The sequence below is a fragment of the Hipposideros armiger genome, unplaced genomic scaffold (assembly GCF_001890085.2).
Source record: "Hipposideros armiger isolate ML-2016 unplaced genomic scaffold, ASM189008v1 scaffold_187, whole genome shotgun sequence".
NCBI classification, from domain to species: domain Eukaryota; kingdom Metazoa; phylum Chordata; class Mammalia; order Chiroptera; family Hipposideridae; genus Hipposideros; species Hipposideros armiger.
The window spans coordinates 2980866-2999546 of record NW_017731537.1 but is presented as its reverse complement, the minus strand read 5'-3'; the positions used below and the strand labels follow the sequence as shown (position 1 = coordinate 2999546).

Genomic DNA, 18681 nt, shown 5'->3' with positions numbered 1-18681 from the left:
AGGCTGCAGTCCCTGCTGCAGTGAGTTGCCATGAGCTACCATGTATAGCCAGCAGCCAGCGTGAGCGGCCAGCAGCCACAGTGAGCGGTCATCCAGAAGCCAGTGACTGATCTGCCTCACCCGGGAAGAGTGCAATGATGGTGCCAACTTGGGCCAGTGAAGCAACATCCTCCACAACTAGACTGAAGAACAAAACAACACCAACTTGTCTGTTCCCCTTCTCCCAATACCCTAGCACTGTTCCCATCCCCCAGTTCCCCAATAAAAAAATCTTTTAAAAAAAGATAAAGAATTTAAACAAAGAAATGGGATCTCTTAATGAAATCAAATTGAACACATTAAATAAAACTAAAAAAAAAAAACTACCATCATGTGCCACATGTTTCAGTCAATGACAGACCCCTATATGACAGTGGTCCCATTAGTTTATAATGGAGCTGAAAATTTTCTATCATCTAGTGACATCGTAACATCATAGCACAACACATTACTCATGTGCTTGTGGTGATACTGAAGTAAACAAACCTAATGTGCTGCCAGTCATATGCAAGTATAGCACATACAATTATATACAGTACATAATACTTGATAATGATAATAAATGACTGTTACTGGTTTATATATTTACTCTACTATACTTTTTTTATTAACAAATTTTATTTTATTTAAAATAAAGTTTACTGTAAAATAGTATGCTCTGTTATGCCAGCAGCAGCCTCACACATCTCATGCTTACTATGTCTCTTGATTGCATCATTTTCTCTTGTGATTATTTAGTCTCAGGTTGTTTTATAAATTTAGTGTAACCTAATTGTACAGCATTTATAAAGTCTATCATGGTGTACAGTAATGTCCTAGTCATTCACATTCACTCATCAGTCATTCACTAACTCACCCAGAGCAACTTCCTGTCCTGCAAGCTCCTTCATGGTAAGTGCCCTATATAGGTGTACCATTTTTTAAATCTTTTATACTGTATTTTTACTGTAACTTTTCTGTGTTTAGATACACAAATACTTACCCTTGTGGTACAATTTCCTACAGTATACAGTACAGTAATATGCTGTACAGATTTGTAGCCTAGGAGCAATAATCTATACCATATGGCCTAGGTGAGTAGTAGGCTATACCATCTAGGTTTGTGTAAGTACACTTTATGATGTTCACACAATGATGAAATTACCTACTGATACATTTCCCAGAATGTATCCTCATCGTTAAACAGTACATTACTATATATGAAATTAGAATTCATTGGATAGGCTTATCAGAAGCTTGATAAAGCTAAAGAAAGGATCATTAATCTTAAAGACAGGTCAATTAAAAGTATCCAAATTAAAGCATAATAATAAAAATAATGTTTTTATTTTTTTTAAAGATTTTTATTGGGTAATTGGGGGATGGGAACAGTACTGGGGAATTAGGGGAAGGGGAACAGACAAGTTGCTGTCGTTTTGTTCTTCAATCTAGTTGTGGAGGACACTGCTTCACTGGCCCAAGTTGGCACCATCATTGCGCTCTTCCCTGGCGAGGCAGATCAGTCGCCGGCTTCTGGACGGCCGCTCACTGCGGCTGCTGGCCGCTCACGCTGGCTGCTGGCCGCTCACGCTGGCTGCTGGCCGCTCACGCTGGCTGCTGGCTACACACGGTAGCCCATGGCAACCCACTGCTACAGGGACTGCAGCCTACGCCGTCGCCAGCGACTCACGGCAGCCCAGCTCCAGGTTGAGCTGTTGTTCAGCATCTTAGCTGTAGAGGGCAGTGTCACTGGCCCTCATATGTGGGATCCGAGCCCGGGCCCTCTGGCATCCCAAGCGAGTTCTTAACCATCGCGCCACTCGGCCGGCCCAATAATAAAAATAATTTTTAAAAAGCAAAACAAAGAGTAGGAGACATGTGAGACAATATTAAATGGTCCATCATACATGTTATTGGAGCCCCAAGAGAATGGAAGAGAAAATAGGGCAGAAGAAAAGATAATTACTGAGAATTTTCTGAAGACATCAATCCACAGATTCAAGAAATGCAGCAAATCCCAAGCAGGATAAGTATAAAACAAACAACACTAGGCACATAATCAATCAAGGAGAGGAAATATTAAAAACAGCCAAAGGAGAAAAAAACATTATACTCAGGGAAGCATAAATAAGAAAAATTCTTGACTTCTAAGCACAACAATAAAAGCCAAGAGTTAATGGAATGACATCCTTAAAATGATGGGGGGGGGGTAGGAACAAGGGGGTTATGTGGGCAGGCCCCTGCCAAACTCGATTTCTATATCTAGCAACAATATTCTTCAAAATTGAAGGCTAAATAAAGAATTTTCAAACAAACAAAAACTGAGAGAATTTGTTTCCAGAAGACCCACGCACATAAGAAATAGTGAAGGAAGTTCTTTACATTGAAGGGAAAAGACCCCAGATGAAAGCACATATCTGCTGGAGGAAATTAAAAAATGCTAGAAAGGGTAAATATAAAAGACTGTTTTTTAAAAAATGTTAATACCTAAAGCAAAAAATAATGTATTGTGGAGTTTATAACATATGTAGAAGTAAAGTATATGACAAAAATAATAAAATGGGCAGGGGTGAGTGGATAATGGAATTATCCCATTTAAAGTTCTTATATTGTTTCTAAAATGGTAGAATACAAACTTAAGGTAAATTTTAATAAGTCAAGAGTGTATACTATACTGTAATCTCTGAAGTGACTACTGAGGTAAAACTAAAAAGCCAACAGAAAAGATTAATGGAGTAATAAACATTACCTGAAACCCAAAAGAAGTTAGTAAAGGCAAAACAAAGGAATATATAGTACATATTAAAAAGCAAGATGGTATAGCTAGTTTTTTTCTACAGCCCCAGCTCCTCTAGGCTCAGCTGCAGGCGCACTGAGCTGTTCTGGTAGCATACCTCCCAGCACTGACTCCTAGTAGTATTTTTCAAATTGGAGCCTTTGGATCCATGAATCTATTCCTAAATTCATGGGAGTATAAGAGTTCTCCAAGAGAATGTTAAGATTTTGTACTTTTATTTTAAAAAATCATATTAGCATATTCTGAATCATCTTGATAGTCACATGTGGTATAATACAAAAATATATTTGGTCATTGACCTCTCTTTCTGAAACAGAGTTCCTCAAACCCTTGGAATTCTTGAGTGATATGAGTATCTTTTGTTATTCATAATGAGTCTTTTTCAATCACATCGTGCTCCAAAATAAAGAACTCAGGCACACATTGAACAATTACACAGAGCAAACTATCCAAAGACTGGAGATTCTATTATGACTATTCCTATAGTTAAGCCCACAGCACATAAAATATAGGTTGTGCTTTGTAAGAGTTAAAAAACAAACCTGCCCCTATTCTTACATCTTACAAAGTTAAAGATAAACTTACCATTGTTCTTCTTTCCTCCCTTCCCCCCATACCATAAATATTCCACGGAAACATAAAATACATATAAACCCCAGCCTGGAGGACGGAGGGGTCTCTAGGCCACTATCGATTAGAGACCACCACTCTGCCTATGGGGTGGCCTTTGTTTTCTTACTCTCTGCTAAATAAACTTACTTTCACTTTAAACTCTATACCAACTCATGTTTGAATTCTTTCCTATGTGAAGCCAAGAACCCTCTTTTCCTGTAACACTTCGATATCTATGTAATCCCTAGCATTGATGAATGCTAGAGCTGTTTTTCAGGATCAGCCCTGGATGTTTTGCAGGACCAAGGGGCTAATCAGGCTGAAACTGCCCAACGCCAGCCAAAGCAACTTGGAGGATCCTCTAATAGCCTGCTCATGAACTTTTCTCATTATACCCTCATTATAATACTAAAATCTCCTCCCAGGGACAGGGACTTTCTGCCATTTTTAACATGCAATGCATGTATAAGTATGTTTTATAACTGCGCATGTGCAGGAATGTCCCCACCTATCCATGCTACGAGAAAGTTCACTTTGATGTTTATGCATGATATCCCTGAAAAAAAGAAGAATCCAATCCTTTGTTCAGGGACACACACCGCTTTAGGAAATGACTCCCAGTGTGTTCTTGCTTGCTGGGTTCGTCTCATAAAATCATCTTGAAGCTGTCTTTTGTTTGGCAACTACTGAGTAATTGGACCTGGTTGGGTCTGGTAAGTTTATGCATGCTGAATTCAAAAGAATCTTCACTGTACATTTTACCATAGAAATTGCCATAATGTAACAATTTAGTTTGGGCCACACATCATCTATCTCATTAAATTAAGGCTGCTTTGTTTGTAATTAAGTTTAAGTTTTATTTTGATTTTACATTATATAACAGCTATAAACAGCAGGCACTTAGTCTTGCATGTATACATATGTAGGACTCATTATAATGTCTGTAATTTAAATGAAATTGTAAATGCACATGGTTTGTTTCCTTTAAAATTTGAGAAACAATTTCTTGCGTTAACTATATTTTACCACATTTAGTTTACCATCTTTCCTACCTGCTGAAGTACACAATAGTACTATAGTATACATAGTGGTAAGTATTATAAGTCACAAGATAGGAAATAAAATATTGTATTTATTCTCTTACAACATTATCTCTGACTTGAATCTTGTTAACTCTGGTATCATATAACAGAAGGTACTAAAATGTACTCATTTTCATTAAGTAAGGTGGCCAAAATAGAGGTGTATCCTCCAAACAGAATAATTTCACTCATTTAATAAAACTTTGTAAACTATTGAGTCATCAGATAAATTTATTTGCAGAATAAGTCATTCTCACAGGTTTACTTACATGATAGTCAGCTTCAGGAAGTTTAATACCAGGAAATAAGTCACTAGTTATTCCATTAAATAAGGGTATATCATGTGATAAAAACTTTGGTTCATTTACATCTTTAATTGATCGAAGAAGCTAAAATCATCCAAAAAATGCAATATAAGTTAATGGCCAGTATTTACCCTCTTCCACTCCCATGCCAAAAGTCAAAGTTGCTTTTACTTTGTCCCATGGATACTAAAAAGTCAACACTATGCTCATCAAGCCAAAAGGTCCTAATATTCACATAAAGCATAATGAATAACATAACCCCCAAACTATGATTTCAACCCCATATAAAAAGACTTCAAAGCAACAACTCTCTTATTCACCTATTTATAGTTCCTAATCAACCTTGCTAAAAAAATTATCTTTCTACTGAAGCTTTCACAATGTATGCAGTTAATACTTACAAGTATATCTTCATTTTCATTTGGAAATTTTAGTTTTAGGTTTCCAGCAGCCACTAAAACTGCTTTTACTGCTCGCATTCCATAGTCATAATGAAATTGCGATGAGAGCTGCTCTGAGCAAAGCCTATAGGTCATTACTATCTTCACAGACAGAGGTTTTGCATTCAGAAATCCATAGGAGTAGAGGGAGATTTCTGCTATGAGGGCATAGTTTGGAACCATCATAGCCACTGTTCTAAAAAGAACCTGAAGTATATAATAAATGAATCATATTATTTACATAAAGGGAACCATTTTTAAAGCTGAGCATAAGCACCCAAAGATAATGTGTTGATATTCAAATTTATTCCCCCATGGCAGCCAGCACCTTTGCATCAACTCTAACGTTTTCAGCAGCACTTCAATAATTTTATGTACTTTAACATTTTTTAAATGTCTAAAAAACTTTTTAAAGGTTTACCTTATAGAAAATGAAAAAGGTAAAGGGGAGATTACAAATACATGTGAGAAAATTATACCATTTTGAGTGGATTTTGCTGTTACTTTTGATTAGCAAATTTACACTCTTAAAAAAATATATTACCTTAAGATTGTCGGGCAATTCAGAACGTCCTGCATAACCAGGATTCATAGTAATAGCTACAAAACAGTTTGGATTGAGTTTCAGTTCTGTCCCTTCAAAAATAAATACTTCCAGTTTCTGCTGAATGGCTCTCTGAATGCAAAGGATCTGTTGAGCTACCACCGACAACACTTCCAACTCAATTCGATTAAATTCATCAAAGCAAGCCCAAGCACCAGAAGAAGCCAATCCTTTAAAAAACTAAGGACAAGGAAAAAGGAGATGATTTTTCTTAGAAAAAGGCATCACTTGTTAAAACAAATATTTAACATTTTAAGTCAAAATTAAAAGTTAAGCTTAATTAAAGCCCCAAGGATAAAAACAATTTCTTTACCCCTAAAGCCAAGGTTCAAGAAATGCTTAAACCACATTCAAATAATGTTTAATCATTAGTTTGCTTCAGTTTATCCAGTTGGACCTAGGTATAACATGTAATATTTAATATATAATTTTACCTTTCCCATTGCTAGATAATCTAGCCCATCTGAACAGTTAAACACCACACACTGTACAGCAAGAGCTTTAGCCAAGTCCTTGGTGGTTTCAGTTTTTCCTGTGCCTGCTGGCCCCTCTGGAGCACCTCCAAGGTTTAAATAGAAGGCACCTATCTGAAAAGAAAAATATATGTGAAAAGAAATCCATGTTTAACTGAAAAAAAAACTTATAATAGACAATTGCTTACAAAATGGATTTAGTTTTATTTGTAGCTTTAGAGAGGCAGTAATACAATTATATTGTTCAGTTAATTATTAGCAATTTTATAGCTGCATAAAGAAAAAGCAGTTTACAGTCCAAAAAAAGTGAAAATTTATCAAAATCTCCTTATCTTTTAATGTTTATATGTATCCCATTTGCCTTCAAAAACAAAGAGAATCTAGCCTTGAGATATTAACATTTGGTCAGAAAGGTTTAATTAGAAGTGGTTGTGGAAATGATTATAGAGTTCAATAATGACAATCTCATGGTTAGCTGCAAAGAAAGTAAACACCTGAAAGACAGGGTTATAAATGGGGGCCCAGCAGCTGGAAGAGAAACAAATGACCAATAATACAAATGTATCTATGAATTTACCCTGGCTATTGATTCTACTGTTGGTATTTTTCTCCATTCGCTTAACACTGTTCTATACTTCTCTTACCAGTTGTATCTCTTTCTACCTTGCATTACAGTTAATTATGTACATTTTCTCTCTTCCTTTCTCAATTAGTCTTTAAGCTTCTTTAGAACAACATCAGCAGTATCTAAATTCTTTCTCGGTCCCCATGATGTCTAGAACAGTAGCTGGAAATTTTTAGAAGCATATAAATTACAGTCAACTCTAACTATGGAGTTTGTTTCATGAAAACCACTATAAGAGTTTGTGTAACTTAACTCCTTTTAGAAAAAATAGGGTGTAGGGACACAAGGTTGTACACATGGGAGGCCGGGGGTATATGGGAGCTCTTGTACTTTCTGCTAAATTTCGCTATGAACCTAAAACTGCTCTAAAAAAAATAAAGTCTATTTTTAAAATAAATAAACTTTTGAAAAATCACAAATATTTTTTACATTTACTAAAATGAAAGAGATAGTCCATTAAAGGCAATATCAATGATATTTTATCTATCTTAAATTTATGACAAATGCTATACAGTTAAGGTCCATTAATTTGATTGCTGGAAACCTCAGTCTCTCCCTCCTTTACAATTTCAAGAAAATGCTTAAAACGTGTCCCTTTTATTGTGATTAATAAATACATTCGATTTTTTTTCAATCTAGTGTTGTATACAATGTTTAATGTGATTCTGATTTTACAACAAAATTGTTTAACTTCCACCTTACAAGTATTCACAGCTTCTGATTTCACTGAGGTCCCAGGTAGGACACAGAAGCTTGAGATTCATTTACTGAACAAATATTTAAGGAGTAATTATACACTTGTTCATGGCTGGAGTAGAAAACCAGATAGACATGGTCCCTGACCTCACGTAGCTTCCTGAGAAATTAGAGGGTTTGGCGAAACATGTTACTGTAGCCGCATTAGCACCCTACCCAGATTCCCTTTGCTGGCCACTGCATCCATTCCCCAACGGCTGTGTCAGCTACAAATAGCTCACAACTGTTCTTTTATCCTGAGAATTGCCCTCAATAGGATCTACCTCTTTGACAAATATGTGAAAGCTTTCTTACACCCCTAATCCCAAGGGTGACTCAGAGTCAGTGACAATAAAAGAATATAAAAGCCAGACCCCTTTGCAGAAAAGTGGGATACCTTTGTGATGCCATCCAAGGCTCCCCGTGAGGTTAGGCTAAGGCTATCCATCTGCTGAAACTTCATCTTTTCTTAGCTTTTCCCCCTGCTTTCCTCACTTTCTCATAGGCTTTTTTTTTTTTCTGAGAGCATTCCCTAGTAAATCATTTGTCCAAGAATCCCCATTTCATCTCCGCTTCTAAAAAACTCAATTAAAGACACTTTAATTTTACTTACTCAGTGCAGGTGGTTTCTTGATGCTCTTCCTCAGTTTCCAGATATAAGTGCCAAATTTACCAAATAAAAATATAGGATGCCCCATTAAATCTGAATTTCTGATAAACGATGAAAAATTTGCAAGTTTAAGTATGTCCCATGCAATATTTGGGACATATTTATACTAAAATATTACTTGTTGCTTATTTGAAATTAAAATTACCTGGAAGTCCTGTATTTTATCTGGCAACCATATTTCCAGGGATTTTGTTGTTGTTGTTGTTTTGTTTGTTATTAATAGTGACAGCTCTATCTATCATAACTTCCTAAAAAGCATAGACCTTAGTACCACCCTCCTACATCTCAGCTCTCTCCTTCCTATTCAACAGAACTACCTTGGAGTTCTAAGGCCCAAATGTACTTTCCTCATCTTCCTGTTCTCTCTCCCAGAACTCCACTACAAAATTAATATCATTTTCTGAAGCACCAGTTTTCTCTTTAAATCTCTGATATCTTCCTTTTTGCAATTATCCCCAATGATTTTCAAACACTGCAATTCAAACACTCTTGTATTCTACAAAAGCACCCAGAATCATTCATTACTATAATTTTACATAAAGGGAATTTGGGATTAGGAAGGGATAGCTGTGTTCAATAATTACAGATAAAAGAATAAAATGAGGGTAGCCATGTTAGATTTGGATAAGAAAATATGACACCAAACCAAAAAGTAATCTCTAATGTGTGAATAAAAATAATTTAAATGCATACCAATGTTCTGTAACACCTGTCAGTTAGGGGAGTAATGACAAGTCGAGGTGAGTTACCAAGATATTCATATGCATATTTTACATTGCAATTAATGATACGAACTCGAGCATTCTCATATTCCCAATAATATCGAAGCTGGGCAAGCCACTGGAAATCTGTATCTTGTGAGACACCTAAAAAAGAATAAAGTAAAATAAGACACATAATGGAAATAATTTAGACTAGTTATTTTTATCATCTTTTAAAATAGCAAATGTTAAAATAATTCATGTTTTCCAATTTGTAGAAAAGATCATATGAAATAAATTCCGTTGAGAGAGAAAAAGACAAAAAGACATATAGTATAAGTCTTTGTTTCTAGAAGCTATTTATATTTTATCTTTAATATTAAAGAAAAAGTCACATACCCATGTCAATCATGTCCATAACCACATCTCTAGCATGGACATCAATAGTAACCAGAGCCCCCAGAGTAGTCCTGGTCTGCTTCGACAGTTTTCCTCTTACCAGCTCTACAATATCATTTAGCTGACTCTGAAGTTCCTTATAGTACTTCTTTAATGCCTATAAAATAAAAAGCAATTAAACTAATGCTATATATAATACCTAAAATATATATTTTATATATTTACTCTTAATTAAAGCAATTCTGACTTCTATATTCTGATTTCTATATCTCTATATAGAAATGAATTATAGAGTGATTTTGTCGAGGCCTAATATATTAATAATAAGTTTTCAAAAAAATTGTATAATTTTAATGTTACATGTAGAAATTCGGGGAAGGATTGGCTTTGCGAAGAATAGATAAGCTAACTAAGAAACATAATATGTAAAAAACAATGTTATTTAAAATCAAATAATGCTTTACCTCTGTCCCACCACTTATAACTTCCTGTGTCTCAGAAGTCCAGAACATTTGAGAAACACAAAGTACAACTTGGCCAGGCCACTCTCGAACCCAGTTTCTTCTTGCAGATTCTGGATAAGCCTGAATAATTAAAAAGCATTTCTAATTTCAAAAGATTACGAAAGGAAGAAAAAAAACTAAATGTCTAACAATAGGGAAGTGCAGTATTTGGTATATTTGTAGGCTAGAATATCACATAGTCATGAACATTTTTAGATAACTATTTAAAGGACCTGAAAAATTTTTTTATACATTATTATATTTTTGAAACATTTATGTGAATTTTATGTTCTTTTGCTGTGGGGAGTTGTCAAGTTTTCTACATAGACTACCCATTACTTCTATTATAATAAAATGTAAAGATTTTATTAAAAAGTAAAAAAGTAAATCAGGGCCGGCCGAGTGGCGCGATGGTTAAGAACTGGCTTGGGATTCCAGAGGGCCCCAGTTCGGATCCCACATGTGAGGGCCAGTGACACTGCCCTCCACAAAAAAAAAGAAAAAAAAAACGTAAATCAGTGTGATAGATTATATATATTCATGCCAAGATTTAATTGAAAAGGAGACTATACAATTTGGTAAAAAACTAGACTAGTAGTTAGAACCCTTGTATTATTAATCCATAGCTACACTAAAAATTTGTATAACCAGAGTATATAATTTGAATAATTATATATTTGTTCAACTATAATTGAACAATCTGTGATTTTGAGTTCAAAGTATACTTTCATGTCTCTAACATTTTTATGTTCAAAGTGCATTTAAAGGGATGGGGAGTTAAAAAATAACTTACTTCAAAAGTAAATGATAATAGCAGATCCAAATTATAAATTAAAAAAACAACTACAGAACAAAGTTTGAAGTTGATGCTAATAAAAACTATATTTTTAGTAGAATGCTATTTTTAATATACCATCTTTGATATGTTTTCAATATAAACATATGGCTATAAATATATTGTTATCAAAATGCCTTTTAATTAGCAATATTTAGAAATAAAAGCAAATGACAAACTGACCTAAGCTTCAAAGAAAGATGAATTTCAAAGAATGGATGAGCCACTGCTAAGTATATAGAAGGTAAATTTCTATACTTATTAAGGACATACTTTTTTTTATTCTTTCTTATGTGTTTTAGTTTATTTAGTGTCATAAGTAGAAAAAAGAGAGAAAAAGTCAAGATTTATCTATAGGAACATTGAAGCTGAACAGAATGGCCACTACAAGAAGATGAATTTCATAGTGCTGTTAGTGAAAGAAAAAGGATCACTCATATAAAGTGAGTTGCTGGATATAAGGCTGTAATGCCTTTAAAAATGATTTTTTAAAACAATAAACTGTTCCATTGTGGTCCCAAAAGTAGAAATATACTGAAGTTTATCATTCAAGATTAGGTTAATTGGATTAGTATAAGCAAGGTACATGTAGTTCCTAGGTGTTATATTTCTTTCAAATATATATCCTCCTTTAATGTTTGTTCATTTCATTTCAAGTTCTTAATTAAGTATAAACAGCACTAAGTAAACTAGATATGCATCTAACACCCACGTTCGAGGCTCTTTCACACAGGATTCCAAAATGCTCTGCCATTTGCTCTTTACCTGGTAATTCATACTTATTCTTTGGGTCTCAGTTTCAATTTCACTTCCTCTAAGAGCCTATCACTAGAACCACTCTCCTAAATTCTATGCACTTTATTATTCTTCCTCATAACACCTTTTTTCTTTTGTATCACTTAATCACATATTATCATCAATTCTTACTAATATTATTTTAATAATATGTTTTTTAAAAAGAGAAAATAACAAATGGTTTAAAATAGTAGAACTTTAAGTGTTAATTTACTGATACCCATTTAAAACCTCCAAAAATAAAACATTTATTGAATATAAGATACACATTAAATTCTAGGATACACACCAGCCTGGATGCAGCAATCACATCACGAATACTCCGGAGCATTAAATCTTCTACTTGAATGAGCCACTTTTCTACAGCACCTCGTGCTGCAGATGTGGAAATAAGTGCAATCAGCTCCACTCGCTCACCTTCAGAGCTATACATGGCCTTAATGTCCAAATTGGGAAGAAACTCCAATTTAGCAATGCCCTCAAAGCATTTTTTTAAATGAGGCTGAACTCTAAGTGGATCTTTGGTCTCTGATAAAATCTCTAACATTTCATCATTAGATAAGAAGAAAAAACTAGGAGAAAACATGCAAATACAAAAGCTTTAGTTATAATTCATCACACATCAGAAAATGCTTTTAATTGTAGCACAATTGAATATCCATTATACCGAGGGAAGAAAAGTCGTTTTTTTTCAAGATATGCATTAAGCCCTTTCATAATTTTCTCCAAAAGTTCATTGCAGTTCTGTAGTTTTTCCAATAAACCTGTTAAAGAAGTAGCAGCAAGGACCTAAAAGAGACACATTCGTTCAGTTTATCACTTACATACCAGATATAATGATAATATCTAAACATTAATCTATATTATATATCAAAAATGTTTAAATGTCAAAAGGTTTATGAAAGTTGAGAAATTTCCTTGTAATGTAAAACTGCTAAAATTCAATAAATCATAACTCTCCTTATCCAAAGATATTAGTTACAAATGAGAAGTTATGACTGTCTTGCATATTTTCATTCTTTTGAATGATTATGGGAAGAGTCTGTTAGGTTGGTGTGTGATATAATTTTTACATTTACAATTGTCAACTGTAAACTTAATCTACATGTGTGAGTTGGGAAACTACATCCCATGGCCTCAATCCAGCCTGCTACCAGTTCGGTTTTTCAGTTTTATGAGGTACAACCGACAAATAAAAATCGTATATATTTACAGTGTACAACTTGATGTTTTGATATATGCATTTTGATGCCAGTTTTTGTATAACCCACAAGCAAAGAATTATTTTTACACTTTTAAAAGTTTGAAAAAATTAGAATAATATTTCATGGTACATGAAAAAGTCAGTGTCCATAAACAGCTTTATTGTAGCTCAGACACATCTATTCAGTTATGTGTTATGTGGCTGCTTTTTTGCTACAATGACAGCAGAGTTGATCAGTTGCCAAAATCAAACACAACAACAACAACAACAACAACAAACTACATCTTACAAAGCCTAAAATATTTACTTTCTGGCCCTTTGCAGAAAAAATTTGCCAACTCCTGATCTGTAAGAAGTTATTTCTCACAAAGGTTTTGTAGTCAACATATAGGCAAAATCTTTACAACTCATAAATATCAGTGTACTATTGGCTTTCAATAAGTCCAGCACAGCTATTTTTTCACCTAGCACTGAAGCAAATTATTTCTGAAGTTGAATACCAATAAAAAAGTAGATGTATATCTATGGACTTTGCATACTATGTGTATCAAAAATACATAGTTTTACTTTCAACATAGACTCATACTCAACATGGTGCTATATTCGTATTCATGAGGAGATAGATACACAAAGCAAGTGAGACCAACTGTGAGAACTGCAGATTCTTTTCTACCTTCACTCCCAAGCATATAGTCATTGAGTAGACTGTCAGGTGAATCACCTATACTACTCTTTCTCTCTCTCTTGCTCTCTCCATTTTATTTTATTTTACTTTTTATTTTACAAGAGGAGGGGAGCAGTGAGTGTATATCATAGAATGTATATTCTATATACATATATATGTATATCATAGAATGAGTGTATATCATAGTGAGTTAAATGTATCTCAGAAGCAGTTCCACTACATAGAATTACAACTAGTGTATCTTATGAATTGATAGATAAAATTATTTTAATCCTTTATGCTTTCTTATATTTTTTCTGAACTTTCTAGTTTGTACACAATTAGATTTTATTTTTGTAATCAGGAAAAAAAAGCCAAATGCTTTTTTTAATAGACAAACATAAAGGCTACCCTTTATTTGTAAGAGAGAAAACAAACACCTCACCTTTGGATCTTTTGCACAAAACTTCATGATATCCCGCCAATGTCTGTCCACTGTCTGAAACTGACGTCCTTCTTCTGGCATCTGTTGCATGATATCTTCAGAACAAAAAATGGGCTCCAAGTACAGCCACTGCGCTTGTACTTTTAACCATTCATCAATTGTTTCTTGTATTCGAATCAAACGGTCCTCCCAGGCCTTAATGAAAAGCATAGTTTACTAAATTCCAGTTATTAAAGAAAAAATGCAAACTATAGCAAGGAATATTTATTTAAAATTTACTGTTATTTTTAAATCAATGCAGAGTAGCTCAAGGTCATTATGAGTGTCTCACATGGGTTTAGAAAAACTCCAGGAGGTCTGAAGTTTTCCTAAATCTTTGGAACTCACAGTTGGATATGACTAGTTATTTAGACCAATTTCCTAATCCCTAGGCAAACCATCCCAAGTTTGAAAAGCATCCAGAAATATATCCTGCTCTACACCAGTGGTTATCAGCCTGGGAGCTATCCTCCCCCGCAACCCGCCCCAAGATACATTTGACAATATCTGGAGACATTTTCATTTGTCACAACTGAGGGGGTGAGGATTCTACTAATATCTACAGGGTAGAAGCCATGAATGCTGCTAAACTTCCTACGATGTACAGGACAGCTCCCACAACAAAGAATTATTCAACCTAAAATGTCTTTAGTGCCAGGTTGAAAAACCCTGGTCTACATCAACACAATTTGGAAAACAATCAAAATAACAATCTAAAAAAAGTCTCCTTACTCTCATAGGTGAAGAATCAGCAAGATATTTCATTAGCTGAAGTCATTCATATAATCTCTCTTTGGTTCTCAAATATGTGGCCTAAGGTCCTAATGTCAAAACATTAGGCCTCATATTTTTATTGTTAGTAAAACTCTAGGAGAGCTTTTAAACATTTCTTGCAAATTCTCCTTTGTTAGACAAGAAATTTCTGCAAAAGATATAATGTCTTATCAGGAAAGTCTAGATCAGCCTGATTGGATGGGAAAGTGTGCAGCATTATGTCCTTTTGGAAGAACACAATTCTTTGTCTTTTCTAAATATTGAGAGCCAATGTATTTAATAAAAAACACTATTTATACTTAAACTAAAAGCAGACTACCATGATTTGAATTCTAGCTTTGCCATTTATTAGAGGGGTGAACTTGGGTAAATTATCTATACTATCTATGCCTCAGATTCCTTATCTATGAACACAGATAATAAAAGTGCCTACCTTGGAAGTTTGTTATGGAAATTAAATGGGTTAATAATAAATGTAAAGCCCCTAGAACAGTATCTGGCACATACTTAGAAATCAATAAATATAAGAGGGAAAATCCATTTGTTCTTTGTCTTTTCCCCATTATACATAGTCCCCAGGTAAAATTTTGATAGTGCCTATGAATATTAGTTATAATAATTTGTTTGCTTTCTGTATTTACCCACATCAACTATAAAGATATCAAATAATCTTATAGTCTCAAATATCATTTGATTTTCCTCAAGTGGAAAACAATTCATGAATTATTCTAAAAGACCCTCAAGCTAGTTATTCACAAATATAATTAAAGCATGGTATATAGCACTTCACTACACGTTACAAAAATATAGCACAAAACAGAATCTGGGCTGTCTAAAGCTGGAATAAATAACACCAACCATTTCCCTTCCAAGTTTCTTGCTGTCATTGGAAATTTTTTTAACTAAAATATAATTTGGGAGACTTTCGGTAAGATGGCGGAATAGACAGACGCTGCGCCTATTGCCTCCCAGCATCACACCAAAATTACAAATAATTTATACAATATTCAATCTCAGAAGTCTCCTGAACACTAGATGAGCAGAACCTCTAAATGAAGGATTTAAAGAAGAGACCACATTGAGACTGGTAGGAGGGGCAGAGACGTGAGGCAGGCTGACTCCAAGCCCATGGAGAAAGGGCAAACCCCGTGAGGGACACCTCAGCGTTGGAGAGGCTTCTCCGGGGTAGAGACCCTCCAGCCCCACACCGAGCTCACCAGCCCTGAGTTACTTTGCCGGGAAGAGGAGTTCCATGATAGCTGGCAGTAGAAATTAGTGAGGACTCTCTTTGCTCAACTGGGTGAGGTGGAGGGCAGCTAGAGAACCAGTCGCCCTCCTGTGGAGCCGGCACTTGGACTTGCTCACTGGGGAGCACTCACCCAGTCCCTGGTGGAGGGAGTGGCTGATTGAGGGGGGAGCCCAGGAGCCTGCAGGGGAGGACTGAACTAAGCGCCTTTGGTGCAGGAGCTTGAGGTTTTGGGACCATTGTTTCCTCTGTGTGGAGCTTGCACACAAGTAGGGTACAGGAGGGCACCATTTTTTCAGGGTTGGGCCCTCCCACAGAGGGTCAGGTCTGGGACCACATTAGTCTGGTGGAATTGGCGCAGGCGTTCATGTGTATGCACACGCATGCGGTCTTGGGTCCCCGCTCTCCGCACTACTTGTGCTGCATAGCCCTGATAACGATTGGATGTCAGGCTGCTCTGCCTGATCTGTGAAAGACTGATTGGAACAGGCTGAGACTGGGAGTTTTCCTGGGAGTGTTGGGCCAGGAGCTGTGCACCAGCGTGATCTGGTCGGGGAATTCGTGATGCGCTTGTGCGGGCTGGTTGCCGGTGCAGGAGCACAAGCTGCTCTGACTTGGTGAAGGGCACTGACCACACCCCATGGTGCCCTGGGGGCCTGCCCTGCCCACCTAGAGCTGCATTGCCGGGGGCACCCTGAGCCCCTGGTGCCTGGCCCCCACCTCCGCAGGCCACAGAGGGTTTTTGCAGCAGTGGACAGCCCACAGCAACCTATGAGGATTTTTCGTGGTAAGCACGGCCCCTCGGCACATAGCTAATTGTGGGAAGCACACTGCAAGCCTGAGAGGGAAGCCGTCGCACGACACGTTGGGCCCTTTCCCCCAACACAGCTGGTGCTGAATCGCCCAGAGACTATTGCTGAGCAAGTGGTCTGCAGATTAAAGCAGGCAGACAGCCTTTTTTATTTTTTTCCAATTTTTTTCCTTTTTTAAATTCTTTTTTCTTTTCTTTCCCTTTCATCTTTTTGTTCCTTTGCTTTCATCTGTTTTCTTTTAGTTGTTGTTTCTCGGGCTTGTTTATCTGGTTATTGCTTTGGTCACTGTTTTTCTGTCTTGTTCTCCTGTTTTTGTTTGTTTTTGTCTCTTTCATATATTTTTGTTTCTCCTGTCTGATCATTGCTTATCGTGTTTTTGTGGGATGTATTTGTTTTTTGGTGTTGTTGGGTTGCCATGCTTTGTATTTGTTTTATGAAGTGGATGTGGACCTAGTACTGGTCCAGGAGCTGAGACTACACTGAATTTGTAGAAGCCACTGACCACAGCCTTTATGCACCTGTAACACCACCTTGCTCACCTACAGCTGCATTGCCAGAGGCAATCGGGGTGCTGGGGTGATGGGCCCCACCCCGACAAACTCTGAAAAAGGCTTTTTGACAACAGAACGTGGTCTGCAGAGCCCTGGGGTCATTTTTGTGGTGTTCAGTGACCACAAACCTGCACCACAGCCACTCGGGAGCAGCTTTCATGAATCTGTGAGTGTGAGAGGGAGGCTAGGGCTGTAGTGCCCTTGGGATGCTATACAAGGGAGTCACAGGCCAGGTATTGGTATAAGACCTGAATCTGCATTAACATCTTAAAAACCACCAATCACGTCGCATAACTCACTTGAACTCCATCCTGCCAGGCTAGTGCCACATCGCCGAGGGCACTCTCAACACTGGGTCAAATAGCCAGACACACACTCCTAAAGAGCCTCTTTCAATAGCTGGCCCTTACCAGCATCTGACAGGTGGCAACAGGCCTAGGGGGCCCTCGGCCTTTTCCTAAACTGCCTCAGGACCAATACTGGGGACAGCCAGCTACAGTTCACACAGAGACCATCCCCACAAGACCCCAGATCCAGCATGTGCAGCAGCGAACTGCGTACTGCCTACCAGGTAGCTACGTGCCAGTAACAGACAGGGTTAAAACGGTTCTGAGTGGGAGCCCCGCCCAAGAGACACCAGAACCAATACACCCAGAGGCCAGTGTTCGACAAAACCAGGATGCTAACTGGTTGAACGTACAGGTGGCACTCTCAAAGGACATTTTCCACAGGAACAAGAGCCCACAGTGGCCAAGCCTCCTCTGAGAAGGTCAACCTCCACACAGAATCTCATACATGGTGAACAAAGCTAATTCTCCCAGCTAATCACTCTGAGGGTTAATCCCACACTCTGACAAGCCAAAAGCAATTAAAGATCAACTTCAACAGCAACACCTCTGGAACATATGGGACAGGAGAATAGGGAGACATGCAATCCAAATATAAAGGACACATTCTACAAGACCACCAGAAATGACAGAGACATAGGTGATCTACCTAATACATCGAAGCAATCACACAGCAGCAGCCAGAATGAAGAAACAAAGAAACATGTTCCAAGTAAAAGATCAGAAGAAACCTCAAGCAATGGAACTAAATGAAACAGAGGTATCCAACCTTTCAGAGACAGAGTTTAGAACACTGATGATAAGAATGTTTAAGGAACTTAGTGAAGACACAAAGGATAGAGAAATCATAAAAAAACAACCAGTTAGAACTGAAGAATACAATAACTGAAATGAAGAACACACTCAAAGGAATCACCAGTATATTAGATGAAGCAGAGGATCGGATTAGTGATTTAGAAGACAAAATAGCAGAAATCACCCAGTTGGAACAACAAAAAGAAAAAA

At 36.6% G+C, this 18681-nt stretch overlaps 1 protein-coding gene across 1 annotated transcript in view; it reads right to left on the bottom strand.

Annotated features, from left to right (window-relative positions):
• DNAH12 (dynein axonemal heavy chain 12) overlaps positions 1–18681 on the bottom strand; it is a 133231-nt gene that overhangs the window by 37453 nt on the left and 77097 nt on the right. Inside the window, exons 19-28 of the mRNA XM_019652775.1 lie at positions 13908–14102; positions 12262–12383; positions 11884–12166; positions 9926–10045; positions 9462–9618; positions 9055–9227; positions 6293–6445; positions 5799–6038; positions 5216–5461; positions 4779–4898 (exon numbers count right to left, since the gene is read on the bottom strand). Coding sequence (XP_019508320.1) covers positions 4779–4898; positions 5216–5461; positions 5799–6038; positions 6293–6445; positions 9055–9227; positions 9462–9618; positions 9926–10045; positions 11884–12166; positions 12262–12383; positions 13908–14102 — 1809 coding nt within the window. The remainder of the gene's footprint in view (positions 1–4778; positions 4899–5215; positions 5462–5798; positions 6039–6292; positions 6446–9054; positions 9228–9461; positions 9619–9925; positions 10046–11883; positions 12167–12261; positions 12384–13907; positions 14103–18681) is intronic.